Raw genomic sequence first — 14326 nt, forward strand, 5'->3', positions numbered from 1 at the left:
TCTTTAATCAAACTTTATTGGACTTTATCTTGCATCAAATGTTATACCATTTATCCTGTATCTGTACACTGTGGATGGCTTGATTGTAAGCATGTACGGTCTTTTTGCTGACTGGATAGCACACAACAAAAAGCTCTTCAGCTCTAGCTGAAGAGCTACTTCAAACATCTGCGTTTGAAGTACAGAAATGGTGTTCCAAATATATACCTGGATCTTCCTCCTTTGTCGGGATATTCTGCCCTTCTGCAATTGAAACAGATGAAAAGAGTGAAATTAAAGAGTAGTGGAAATCAGCAGTCACAACATTTGCAAATACATACTGGAGATTCAACAATGCTTATGTCTATATTGGGAGATGATTGGGTGACTTAATTCTCCTCTGCCCATGACTGGCCAAATCACTGGTACCCAGCTACTGGGATTCAGAAAGCAAAAGCTTGGTACCTTCATCCCTCTCCACTTCATGAGTTTATCTCGGGAAGGACGCACATAAAGAAGCTACACAGTGGGGGATTTGAAACATCAACATCTAAAAGACCATAAAAGATGGCCTCTAAAAGATAAAATCTCTGTTCATATAACATAGGGCACCATCCTTGTGGTAATAATGTGAGATTCCAGCTTTGCATGGAAATATATGACAGTCAAACTATGGCCATAAAATTGAACATTGTGTCTGTGCAGTATGATGCCATCTGATTTAAAAACAGTTTGCTATCACTTCCTGTGAGAGTGTTTCTGTCTTCAGTATCGGACAATGTGAGTGTGGCTGTAAAAAGCATTATATGTCTGTGTTTGTAATGTGTTAATGCGGATAAATGGGATTTGTATATATAAGTTGAATGCGTGACACGGAGATGGTGAAAAGAAGGGCTGTTTCGGTGCTGTGCCATTCTATTTATAGCACCCAAAGACATATTTCTCCCCATGTTCTGTGGGATGCCAGCTCTGAAGTCTTATGTGGTCATTGTTTCATGCAAAACTCTGAAGCCCAGGGAATATTGAGTTCACCTTTAAAATGCACACTCATCATTTAGACTTTAAACAATTTATGCATTTGAACGTCCTCAGGCAAAAAGCACGTTTATTCTCGAACTGCACAGTAAAAAGAACTTCTACCAATGTCTCAAAGAACGGGAATAGAATGTGTTCTGCTGCAGCTGGAGTACTGCAATCAGCATTGGAAACACCTTTAATAGTGGCCTTGGAGTAGTCACAAGGTAGATTCATCAGAATTATAATTCTGTTAAAGGTTAAAGGTTATGAGCATATCTGCCAAAGATTGGGTTTGTGTTGGTGTGAATAGAGGGAATTAATTGTCTCAAAGTGATTTGCTTAAGATGACTGAATGAACTAATAGAATAGATTGAAACAAACTATTTTGTTTGATGAGAGATTCCAGAAAAAGAAGACATTAGCATTTGGAATTAGGCTGTTCAGAGGTAATATCAAACACACAGGGAGTTATGGAATTCTGGAACTCTCCCCGATAAAAAAAACGTTTGCGTAACTGGGCAACAGAAAATCTAGAAGCTTAGATTATTATTGGGCAATGGTTATACTGGTTACAAAACCAAGTCAGGTAAAATGAATTGATATATGGATCAACCATGATCTAATGGAACCTGTTCAAGGAATTGAATGACCTACCCCTGTTCCTGTCTCTGTCTTTCTTTTACTGTCAATTTCTCTGCCTACGTTTTTTTCTTTGTATGTGTGTGTACATGTGTGCATGTTTGGAATCCTTCTTTCTCTGAATGTCACACTGAACCACCTATATTTCGTTGTCTCTCTGGAACCACCAACCAACCCCTTTCTCCCACCCCGTCCCCCTTTCATTCTATTTATCTGCCTCTCCTCCTAGTTCTCTCTACAATGAAAAATGTGCTCATCAGGTCAGTGTTCAAATTTATTTTCTCTATGTTTGTAGTTCACCGAAAGAAATGCTGCTTGGAAGATGATATATAAATTATTATGAATGGCATTATTTTCTAAAATATCAATGTATAATTGTGTTCAAAATGTGGTTACAGTTGTCACACTTATGTAATGAACATGTGTAAATCACTGATTCACACTCAGCTTCTGAGTAACAAGAGTCCCATACTGCACATGCTGATGGCACAATAATCCCACTGCACTTTGGGGTCCAAAGTGTAACACCAAGGTCCGTGACTGTCATCATCAGGGTTTCGACAATAGTTTCTCTGAAGATCAGCACCTGGATACATTTGAGGAGTGACTCTGTGGGGGGAAAGTTTGAAGGACAGACACTGTCATTACTTTAGTTTGAGACACAAACATCAATCCCAGTCATACACAGCAGACACAGCTCCCTTTACATTAAAAACAATGCACAGACCAGAAATCAACACTAATTCCCCAACGATATATAGCAATGTAAAATAATAATAATTGGAGCAATAAATATGTACTAAGATCATTGTTAATTCTAGACAAATACTCATACCCCAATAAATCACTAGAATATCATCCTACCCCGTAAATTAGATTTTCAGTAATTTACACAAACCCCGACATGAATGCGAATTCCAACCATCCAAAGATTAAAATCCCAGTAATATACAGTAAACATTTATATGCCCCTTACTTCGCTAACACTATTACTTTGCAGTATCCCACAGTATCTCCTGCACCATGCATCACGAACAATAACTTCCCAATAACATACCAATCTGCCTAGATGATATAAAATGCCAAGATTAAGGCTATTCTCCATGACACAATCGCTGTGTTGTTAACAGAAACATTAAGTTCATTACTTGAGACAGGTAAAGATATTAAACGAGTGAAATGCAGCTTCCCTGATGATGATTATTCTAATTTGAGCAACATATCATGACTGGATTAGTGTGAAACCCAGAAATGTGAACATACATTAAATCAATCACATACACGATTCAGACATTTATACATGTAGTAATTTGTCACAATATAGTACAATGAAAATCTGTGCGCATGTGATGCTGTACGATGCAAATTTTTCATTGCACCTGTACCTCACCATGGTGGTGAATATGACATTATGACAATAAACCTGACTTGACATGACATGACTGAGATATACGCTGAGATGAACAAAATGGATACAATTGTATTTGGTCCCACAACTTTACACCAGCAACCTGTTAAAGTAAGTTAAGGTCCTGTATATTTTTTAAACTTTAACTAGCATTAATGATTTCAATTAATTAACATAAATGGGAATGCATTTCTAAATAAACTAATACTTTTAATAAACTAAGATTTTCTTCAATGATGTTTATATTATTTCCCATTTCTAAATGGCAGCAAAAGTATTTTGACTGCACGTGCTGTAAAGAGGCACTCTGTAGTTGTGGGCTTAGTTTGTCTTGGCTGAGGACCACCCATTGCCCACTCTGCCTCACTGAATGGCTCCAGCATTAAAACCCCTTTGTAGGGAGGATCACAACAGCAAAACGATAAGCATGTTAATAGGAATGCTGCAAGAGGCTTTCGGACGATATGACAGACAATCCGAACCATTCTAGTAATTCTGATAACCCGAGATTAAGAATAATCACAAGAATGTGTAATAATACTGATACTACTTCCCCAGTAATATATCTAGAGACTGATATACCAGATCTAGCTACCCTAAGAATAACAATGACCCCGTTAATGTACATTTTTTCATATTTTAATATCAATTTGTAGGTATTTGATGTTCCAAAATTACCACCTACCACAGCAATTTACAGAAATCCTGAAAAATACCACCAATAATGCAGAGAACCTGCAATCAGTATTCATCTCATGATACTGTACACATACAGTGCCCGCCATAATGTTTGGGACAAAGACACCTGCCTAAACCATTCTCTATTTCTAGTTATTGGCTCTCAGAATCACTTAACGAAATGAAGATGACCTACCGTGGGCTATGGGAACTATTTGAGGTCCACATTTGGCATGGGATTCCCTTCCTAGTTCTATTGACAGCTCCTCGGTAGTTTTTCCCATTTCCTTCATAGCAGTCTGTAAAGTGGCAAGGCTCTGTGTTAAACAATTTGTCTTGCTCATACATAGGAACAAATACAGGCTTATGTTATGAGTGCTGCTCTGATGAAGAACTTGCACCAATTTTAAAGACAGATTCATCAACATATGCAGAGTAAGCATGTTCTCAGTAAGCGTGCACGATTTCCCCCTTGAAGGCTCATTTTCCAATATTAGATCTTCATTCTCTAATTTTTGACAATACATCATCAATGCTTTAACTTTGCAACAAACGAAGCAAACTTTGCAACATCCTCATCTCAGTCGGATGCCTCTGCGAATGTAGCAGCAGAGAGACACTTGCCCCTGCAGGAAGATACCGGGAGAATCAGGAACTCGACACAAGATCATTTGCTCACGGTCGCTGATAAAAAAGGAAGTGTGGATATCATGAAGGGTGAACTGCCTACAAATGGCCCACTCTTGTGCAGGGTTTCCCTCACACTCACACAAAATGACCACAAGCTTGTCCATGCCATCAGCAGATTGTTCTTCTTACCTTCAGGTTCAACATCATCTTCACAGCGTTTGATCTGCAGACAAAATGCTGTCCGGTCTCTGGGATCCATTGTGAAACACCAAGGGGCATCTGCACCGTCAGGATTCCGGCAGTAGTTCTCATGCAACCCTCTGTAACAATAGATGGGATATACTGGGCCAGAACTTTCCAACAACAGAATCAGAGGAGATTAACAATGCAGAAAGAGGTAATTCAATCTAGTGTATCTATGCTGTATGAAAATTAGCAAACTGACCCAATCCCACCTTCAGTACTTTGCCTGTTACTCTGCAGATCATAACTCTTCAAGTACATATCCAAGCTTAATTGGGTTAAGGGTATCTCCCAACATCCTTCCCTGCAACAAATTCCACAATTCTAACCTCATCCCCTCCTCCTCTGGGTGAAATGTTTTCCTCTCCTATCCTTTAATCTATCAATCATAAAGTTCAAAACAAAAATTGTGACTGCCCATTTTTTCCAGCATTTATTTTGGCTTTAATGATTCTTGACCTCTATATTAATAGTCCTTTCTATTTAATATATCTAGGTTCCTCAGTACTTTATACACCTTGGTTAAATATATTTTCCTCATTTACAAATAAATCAACCCTTTATCTAATGTCTTTATAATTTTCCAATATTGGCTACGCCTTTATAAATCTCCTCTGCACCCTCTCCAGTCCATTCACATTTTACTGCAATGTAGTAAACATAACTGTACATGGTTCTCAAGCTGTGGCCTAATTAATTTTGTCCATAGTTCTAGCATAATGTCCCTGCTCTTATATTCTATACTTTGACCACTTAAGGAAAGCATCCTGCGTGTCTTTTCAACCACAATATTGATTATTGTGCTACCTTTAAGGATCTGTGTACACGCACTGCACGGTCCCTTTCCTACTCCACACAATTCAATATCCTCCAATTGATTGCATATTCCATTGCCCCATGTCAACTCCCCAAATGCATTACCTCACCCTTCACTGGATGCAATTCCATATGCCAATTTGCAAATATTTTTATCATGCCCCATACATTTAAAATAAAATTAATAACAAGGGAGAAATACTATACCCTGTGTTTATGAAAACATTTAGCAACCATACACTAGGCTCCCAAACACGAGGCCAAGTTCAGATCCATTTTGCAACTTTCCCTTTTTTAGTGATCCTGTCATATGGAACCTGTTAAAGGCCTGCCTCAAATCCATATAGACTAAATAAATGCACTGGTCTCACTGACCCTCCTGTCAATCGACTTAATAAGAGCCTTCCATTAACCAATCCATGTTGACTGTCAGTCTGTAACTTTGTAAGTTGGTATATATTGCCTCAGAATTGATTCAATACTTTGCCTGCAACTGGGGTTAAACTAACTGGACAACACACTAAACTAACTCGCAGCACAATAAAAGTCCTCCAATCCTCAGGCATCATTTCCATAGCCAAGGAGGATTGCATGTTTCTAGCCAGAGCCTGCGCAATATCCTCCCTTGCTTTTTTTAACAACCTGGGATATATCTGTAATTGTAATTGTAATTCATTTATTAGCCAAGTATGTACATACAAAGAATTTGATTTGCCATACAGTCATACCAAAAAAGCAACAAGATACACAACTAAATAAAAGTTAACATAAACATCCGCCACAGCGCACTGTGATGGAAGGCAATAACGTACTATCTTCCCTCCTTTTCTCCCGCGGTCGGGGCAGTCGTACCATCCGCTGTCAGGGCGATCGAAGCTCCTGTAGCCGGCGATCGAAGCTCCTGCTTCGGGGCGATCGAAGGTCCCGCAAAATGGGCAGTCGAAGCCCCTGCGGTTGGAGCTCTCAAAGTCGATCCCTAACCAAGTGACCGCGAGCTCCACGATGTTAAGTCCGCAGGCTCCTGCGGCTGGAGCTCCCAAAATTGATCCCTGACAAAGGGACCGTAAGCTCCACGATGTTGAGTCTGCAGGCTCCCGTTGGAGCTCCCAAAGTCGATCCCCAGCAAAGGGGCTGGCAGCTCCACGATGTTAGGCTGCATGTTAGGAGATACGATATGGAAAAAGTCTCATCTCCATCGAGGAAAGAGATTTAAAAAAGTTCTTTGATTTTACTTGCCAGTATTTTTCCATACCCTCCCTATGCTCTCCAAGAACTTTATTCATCCCAGGAGGGAAACTGATCTGCCAACAGTCATAAAACAGAAGATACAAGAAACATGAAATGAAAGTGACTAGTGGAAAGGATTGTGGATGTGTGCAAAGATTTAGGGAGGTGGGGGCGGAGAAAGGGAATCAGTCTATCCCATGTCAGAAGGGGGAGGAGTTGTACAGTTTGATAGCCACAGGGAAGAAGGATATCCTGTGGCATTCTGTACTGCATCTTGGTGGAACCAGTCTGTTGCTGACTGTACTTCTCAGGTTGACTAGTGTGTCATGGAGCGGGCGAGCTGTATTGTCCAAGATGCTCTGCCGTTTCAGGAGCATCCTCTCCTCCAAGAACACCTCCACCCTCAGGAAAGAGCCAGCATTCCTGATGAGTTTATTAATCCTGTTGGCGTCCAAGGCCTGCTGTCCCAGAACATGACAGCGAAGAGGTTGGCACTGGCTACCACCGAACATCTGCAGCATCTTACTGCAGACGTTGCAGGAGCGGAGCCTTCACAAAAAATACAGCTGGCTCCGTCAGTTCGTGTACAAGGCCTGAGCATTCCTGGACCAGTCCAGTTTACTGTCCAGGTACACTCCAAGGTATTTCTACTTCTTGGTAAACTGCACATCCACACCATTGATGGAGATTATGTTTCCTTATTCCACCCATTATGCACATTACTATGCAATGGGTCCTAGATTTGGCAGTACCCTGTACTATCCTTTTTCTTTGTGGGGGAGCAAGTTTACCATGACCTTGAATTTACTTCTTAAATGTCTTCCATTGCTCAAACACTATTTTACCTTCGCATAACTTTTTCCAGTCAACTCTTGCCATATTGAACCCAATTTAATAAAAAAATTCCTTGCTCCAATTTAGACCTTATATTCCAATCTTAACCTAGTCCTTTTCCATAACTATGTTAAATCCAACAGATTTATAATCACTGCAATATAAGACTTCCCCACTAATACTTCCACTTGCTCAGATTAATTTCCTAAATGCAGAATTGTCCCCCGTTCTTCTCAAACCCAGTCAAACTGTATCCAAACCGACATAACCAAATGGGTTTCGATTCTGTTAACTTAATCCACAAATTCTAGCTAAATGAGCACAGCCTGCTCAGATTGTAGATGTCCATTACCTACATTATATTGTTTTTGTAATGAAAGATACATGATTTAAATCATTTGCTGCTATTTACTATTATTTGCTATTAACAGATTTTGAATATTTGAAGGTTATATTGTTCCATACTTGCATTGATAATTTTCTGGTGTGAATTCATGTTCGTGTGGAGATTGTGCGTCCCATCGCTGGCAAGAGGTTCCAGATGTGGTTTGGCTCACTCTCCCTCTGTATCCTATCCCATACTGTTTGAAGCATTTTTTGGTGATCTCCACATCTTTCAACCTGTGTGTCTCACCTGCGCATTGAAACAAAGAAAATAAACAGAAATAAAATATTTTTCTTTATCTTACATTCTTTAATTCACAGTCCCTTCAGTACATATTTTACAATATAATAGCCATATTTGGCTATTAGGTCTCTCAACAACATAAAAAACACTAAATAAAAATGTTATTTCTAGCCACATGGTTTTTCTTTTCTCATTCATCCTCTCAAGAGTTATGAAGAATAGGTCAGTAATTGTTTTGAGGCCAAGATCAGATCGCTCACAATCTTATTGGACCTAAGAGCGAGGTCATATATCCTCTCTTCCTGTCCAGAGACATAGAGGTGTGGGCCTGTCCAATTAGGCTATTTTTAGGCGATTGCCGGCAACTGTCATGATCATAGCAGGTCGCCGAAAAAACGGCAACTGGGCCCCCCTTCAACATAAAATTTGAAATAGAATCATTGCTTTAACAACAACAAAAAAAAGTCAGCACTGGCGACAACCTACGTCACCTGGCGACAACCTACGTTAACCTGGCGCCAACTATGATAGCACCTACGTCAGGAGAAGTCAAGCTACGCTCATTGGCGTCAAACCCACGGTCGCCGACTGCCTCTGAAAATGTTACATGTTGAAAATCTAGCGCCGACCAGAAAGACGCTACGATTCTTTAGGCGACTGAGGAAACTACTCACAACCATACAGGCAACACCCCGGCGACCATGTGGCGACAGCCTCCTCGCCTATAGTCGCCTAATAAATCGCCTAAGTGGGACAGGCCCATTATACAACACGGAAATTGGCCCTTCAGCCTAACTCATCTATGCCAACCAAGTTGCCTTTCTGAGCTAGTCTCATTTGGTCCGATTCATGTACCTGTCTAAATGTTTTTTTTAATTATGTAATTGTACCCACCTCTATTACCTCCTTTGGCAGCTCATTTCATATACCAACCACCCTTTGTGTGAAAACATTGTCCCTCATGTACCCTTTAGATTTTTCCCCTCTTAGCTTAATTCTATGCCTCTATTACCTCCCTGCCCAAAGACTATTCACCATTTTGATGCCTCTTATGTTTTTATATATATATCTTTTTCCACCACCACATCCTGTTGTATCCTGCTATGTCCAGCTAATCTCTTGTTTTTAATGTATGTATCAAATGACACTCCTCTTCCCTTAATCCTACTCGCCCAAAACGTTTCACTGCCACCAGGGGTCGCCGCACGATAGCAGCCTCGCTATCCTGTCCTTTCGTCTTCTTTTTATTATTTTTAGTGTGTTTTAAAACTTTGTGTTAATGTTCTCTGGTTTGTTTTATGTGGGGGGTGGAGGAGGGAGTTGGGGGAAACTTTTTTTCAATCTCTTACCTTGCCGGAGATGCGATTGTTTTCCGGATCGTACCAGACTGATTCCTGGGATGTCAGGACTTTCATATGAAGAAAGACTGGATAGACTCGGCTTGTACTCGCTAGAATTTAGAAGATTGAGGGGGGATCTTATAGAAACGTACAAAATTCTTAGGGGGTTGGACAGCCTAGATGTAGGAAGATTGCTCCCGATGTTGGGGAAGTCCAGGACAAGGGGTCACAGTTTAAGGATAAAGGGGAAATCCTTTAGGACCGAGATGAGAAAAACATTTTTCACACAGAGATTGGTGAGTCTCTGGAACTCTCTGCCACAGAAGGTAGTTGAGGCCAGTTCATTGGCTATATTTAAGAGGGAGTTAGATGTGGCCCTTGTGGCTAAAGGGATCAGGGGGTATGGAGAGAAGGCAGGTACAGGATACTGAGTTGGATGATCAGCCATGATCATATTGAATGGCGGTGCAGGCTCAAAGGGCCGAATGGCCTACTCCTGCACCTATTTTCTATGTTTCTATGTATCTCCGGTTGCTCTGCGGCCTAACATCATGGAGCTGGAGGCCTTGCTCGGGACTGACTTTGAGTCCCACCGCGGGGACATGGATTTGCCATCGGAGCTGATCCCTTGCCTGGGATCGATGCTCCAACCACGGCCTGCAGACTTCAACATCGAGGAGCTCGCAGTCTCGGGTGGAGACCGATTTGGGAGGATCCAAAATCGCAGAAAGTTTCGACCAGCCCTGACCCGGGGTCGGTCGCCCGGCGCGGGGAGCTGACATCCCCCCGAAGCAGGAGCTTGATCGCTTCGATGTGGAGGGCCCAATCGCCAGCTATGGGAGTCAAGATCATTCCGTCAAGGGAAGACTTGAGGCCCCCGACTGCGGGAGATCAAAGAACGGAAGAGATTAACTTTTTTTTGCCTTCCATCGCAGTGAGGAATGTGGAGTAGTCACTGTGGTGGATGTTCATGTTAAAATGTATTTTATGTGTTTGTTGCTTTTTAATGGTATGACTGTATGGCAAATCAAATTCCTCGTATGTTGCGAAACATATTGGGCTAAGAAAGTATGAGTATGATTATGATCCCCTATTGGCTCTCCTAATTCCGTGCTCGAGTTCCTTCCTGTTTTCTTTATATTCCTTCATACCTCTGGTTTTAGGTTTAAGTTTAGGTTTTTTTTGTCACATGTAGTGAGGTATAGTGTAAAGCTTTGTTTGCATGATATCCTATCAAATCAGATAATATACATAAATGTAATCATGCAAACTAAAGTACTGTAGGAAGAGCAAAGGGGAAGAATAAGTGCAGAATATTGTTCTCAGCATTGTAGCGCACCAGTACCATAGACAATATCCAATGTCTGAAATAGGGTAAAGGGGAATCGGTCAGTGCCCTCGCCAGATAACAGAGAAGAAGTTATTCCCAAGTCTAGTGGTGCATGCTTTCAAGCTTCTGCCCAAAGAAGTAATGAACAGGATAGGACAAGTCCTTGATTATGTTGACTGCTTTTCTAAGGCAGCATGAGCGGGAGAGGGCCTGGTCTTTGTGTCTTATATATGCTACCTTTTCTTGTTGACTAAATAGACAATGGGTGCTGGAGTAGGCCATTCGGCCCTTCGAGCCAGCACCGCCATTCATTGTGATCATGGCTGATGGTCCACAATCCTGCCTTCTCCCCATATCCCCGGACTCCACTATCTTTAAGAGTCCTATCAAGCTCTCTCTTGAAAGTATCCAGAGAACTGGCCTCCACCACCCTCTGAGGCAGAGAATTCCACAGACTCACAACTGTGTGAAAAAGTGTTTCCTCATCCCCGTTCTAAATGCCTTACTCCTTATTCTTAAACTGTGGCCCCTGCAACATCGGGAACATGTTTCCTGCCTCTAGCGTGTACAAACCCTCTCATCCTTCTAAATTCCAGAGTATACAAGCCCAGCTGTTCTATTCTCTCAGCATATGACAGTCCCGCCATCCCGGGAATTAACCTTGTGAACCTACGCTGCACTCCCTCAATGGCAAAAATGTACAACGTTGCTTGTCATTCAAGGTTAAAAGGCTCACTTACTGCATTTACGTATGTTGCAGTATTCACGCTCAATAGCAGGGTCAGTGGTGTAACACCAGGGCAAGGCTGAGCCATCAGGATTCCGACAATAATTATCATCCAAGTTCTTCTCAGGATATCTTAAATCAACAGGAGATGAGTCATGGCAAACATTAGCAATCACACTTACATCAGATCTGTGCTGCAAAAGATGTTTTAACATAATTTTACTGCAGTAAACACGAACTGGGGTTGAAAGATTACCAATCTGGACTTTTACTTCTATTTAAATCAAGCCGAGATTGCTGTAATGAAGGCACTGCACTTTGACCTGATAGCCAGGTAAGTTATTCAAAGGAACATAACAGTTAACCCAACATCAAAGCTCAAAATAATGGTACCAAGGGTCTAAAATGGATGTAAATATGCTGTTAAAAGGCTCTCTCTCTCTCTCTCCACATCTAGGTCATATCACAGTGACCTTACTGCAATGTTCTGGGGCTTGACACCTTTTCAGGACAACTTTGAGAATAAGCCACAACACAAATTGATTGGGAACTCTGACTGACTGTCACTACATATCATAGATTGCTTGATTAGAAAATCCAATAACAAGCATCCAAATTTCTTGGTGATGATTGTGTTCTTTGTTTGAATATGAACTTGGTCACATACTTCTCTGGCTGGTACTTATGTACATGAGGATAGTTGAGATCCCAGCGTTGACATTCTAAGCCACTTGCTGTGTGGTCCATGAAGCCAGCGTAATCCTCACCATTGCACATCACACAGACATCTGAGCGATAAAAACAGAAACATATTGTCATCAATATTGAGTACAGGAACTTCATTGCAAGTTTATTGGTGCGGTTGTGTCTTTTATGCCCTGGTTTCCACCATGATAATTTGTACACTTTGAAGAAATAAGAGACCACAGATGCTGGAATCTGGAGCCAAAAACATTTTGCTGAAGATTCCAACATTTGCAATCTCTTGCGTACACCTGCTGGATGAATTTAGGGAGGTCAGAGAGAAAGTAAATGTCTCAGATCAAGTTTCGACTTTGACCTGTAGTTTTGCCTCCACTCCCCATCTCCCAACATGATAAGGACAGCACGGTGGTAGAGTTTCTGCCTTACAGCACTTGCAGTGCCAGAAACCCGGGTTCTATCCCAACTACGGGTTTTGCCTGTACGGAGTTTATACATTTTCCCCATGAACGCATGGGTTTTCTCCGAGATCTTCAGTTTCTCCCACACTCCAATGATGAACACATCTGTAGGTTAATTGGCTTGGTATAAGTGTAAATTGTCTCTAGTGTGTGTAGGATAACGTTAATGTGCGGGGATCACTTTGTCGGCGCGGACCTGGTGGGCCGAAGGGCCTGTTTCCGCGCTGTATATCTAAACTAAAATAAAGAAATCCTCATGTGAATCAATCAATAATTGGAGCAGAAATAGGGATTAATGAAAAAGGATCTTGGGTCTCGACCCGAAACGTCACCCATTCCTTCTCTCCAGAGATGTTGCTTGTCCCGTTGAGTTACTCCTGCTTTTTGTGTCTATCTTCAGCCTTGAATATGTTTGAATGTCTGAGGTAGAGAATTTCAGATTTACATTCCTCCCCAGTGTAGTTTGAAGTGGCAAACCATTTATCCTAAGACCATTTATCTTTTCCGCTTGTGATAGGATTCACTAGCAACTCTCACCAATCTCCATCTACTTCCACATGTTTACATTATTGCCCATACAGGTTTATCCGGTTACAGATAATAGCATAATTAATTGCTTCATCTTAATTAGCAAACAGCTGCCTTAATATTCACTAGTACACTGAAATAAACTATAAATTAGGTTTTAAGTGTAGTTTTAAATTCCAATACCTAATTTAAATTTTAAGAAGATATAATTCCCTGCCAATTCCTTCGTCCATCAAATCCTTGCCTCTGGCCTTATTCAAAGGTTATTCCCCTATAACTGCATTCTGAGTAACCACTATTTTTCAGTGGTGTGACATTGCCATCAAGTAGCATGACTATGATCAGTCCAGCCTGTGAATGCGGAGCAGAACAACAGACAGCCAACCATGTCATCTCTGAGTGCCCTGTCTTACACCCACCAAATGGAGCTCAGGGCCTGGCAGACATTAATGCAGAGACAACAACCTGGCAGCTCAACACCCGGCTTGAGATCTAACCATTCCTTTGGTTTATTTATGTTTCATTCACAAGAAGAAGAAGACTATGATCCATGGTCACTCAACACACCAGTGTCTCTGGCTAGTATTAAGATACAAGGAGTGTATAATCTCAGTCTTTACTGTATTATAGAAGTAAAAATCTGAGTGTACAATCTTTACCTCTGAGATTCTCTTATTTGTAGGAGGTTCTACCTATGTAACATCTGACTTGCCAAGCTGATGTGAGGGATAAATAGAAACAAAGAAACAAGGAACAGTCTGAAAAAGGATCCTGACCTGAAATGTCACCTATCCATGTTCTCCAGAGATGCTGCCTGACCCACTGAGTTAGTCCAGCACTCTATCTTTTTTCAATGAATAAGTAGGTAAATGGTAGTGAAGAGTGATTGAACAATTTTGATTTTGTCATGATTAGCCATCTACTTACTACATACTATGAATTAATGGGAAGGAAAGTTCGATAAGAGAGTAAGGTCAGGGCCAATTGTGAGCAATGTGAGAGGGGAGGTGAATACTGGTCAAAGTGTTGTATACAAATGTGCAAAGTATAAGAAATAAAGTGGACAAGCTTGAGGCTCAGTTAGAAATTGGCGAGTATGATGTTGTGGGAATTACAGACACATGGCTGCAAGAGGGCCA

At 41.2% G+C, this 14326-nt stretch overlaps 1 protein-coding gene across 1 annotated transcript in view; it reads right to left on the reverse strand.

The window, feature by feature from the left end:
• mst1 (macrophage stimulating 1) overlaps positions 1 to 14326 on the reverse strand; it is a 52676-nt gene that overhangs the window by 13412 nt on the left and 24938 nt on the right. The window contains exons 6-12 of the mRNA XM_033036853.1: positions 12164 to 12284; positions 11510 to 11628; positions 7937 to 8105; positions 4541 to 4671; positions 3918 to 4020; positions 2108 to 2244; positions 208 to 243 (exon numbers count right to left, since the gene is read on the reverse strand). Coding sequence (XP_032892744.1) covers positions 208 to 243; positions 2108 to 2244; positions 3918 to 4020; positions 4541 to 4671; positions 7937 to 8105; positions 11510 to 11628; positions 12164 to 12284 — 816 coding nt within the window. The remainder of the gene's footprint in view (positions 1 to 207; positions 244 to 2107; positions 2245 to 3917; positions 4021 to 4540; positions 4672 to 7936; positions 8106 to 11509; positions 11629 to 12163; positions 12285 to 14326) is intronic.

This window comes from Amblyraja radiata, chromosome 18, assembly GCF_010909765.2.
Source record: "Amblyraja radiata isolate CabotCenter1 chromosome 18, sAmbRad1.1.pri, whole genome shotgun sequence".
In the NCBI taxonomy this organism is placed as follows: Eukaryota; Metazoa; Chordata; class Chondrichthyes; order Rajiformes; family Rajidae; genus Amblyraja; species Amblyraja radiata.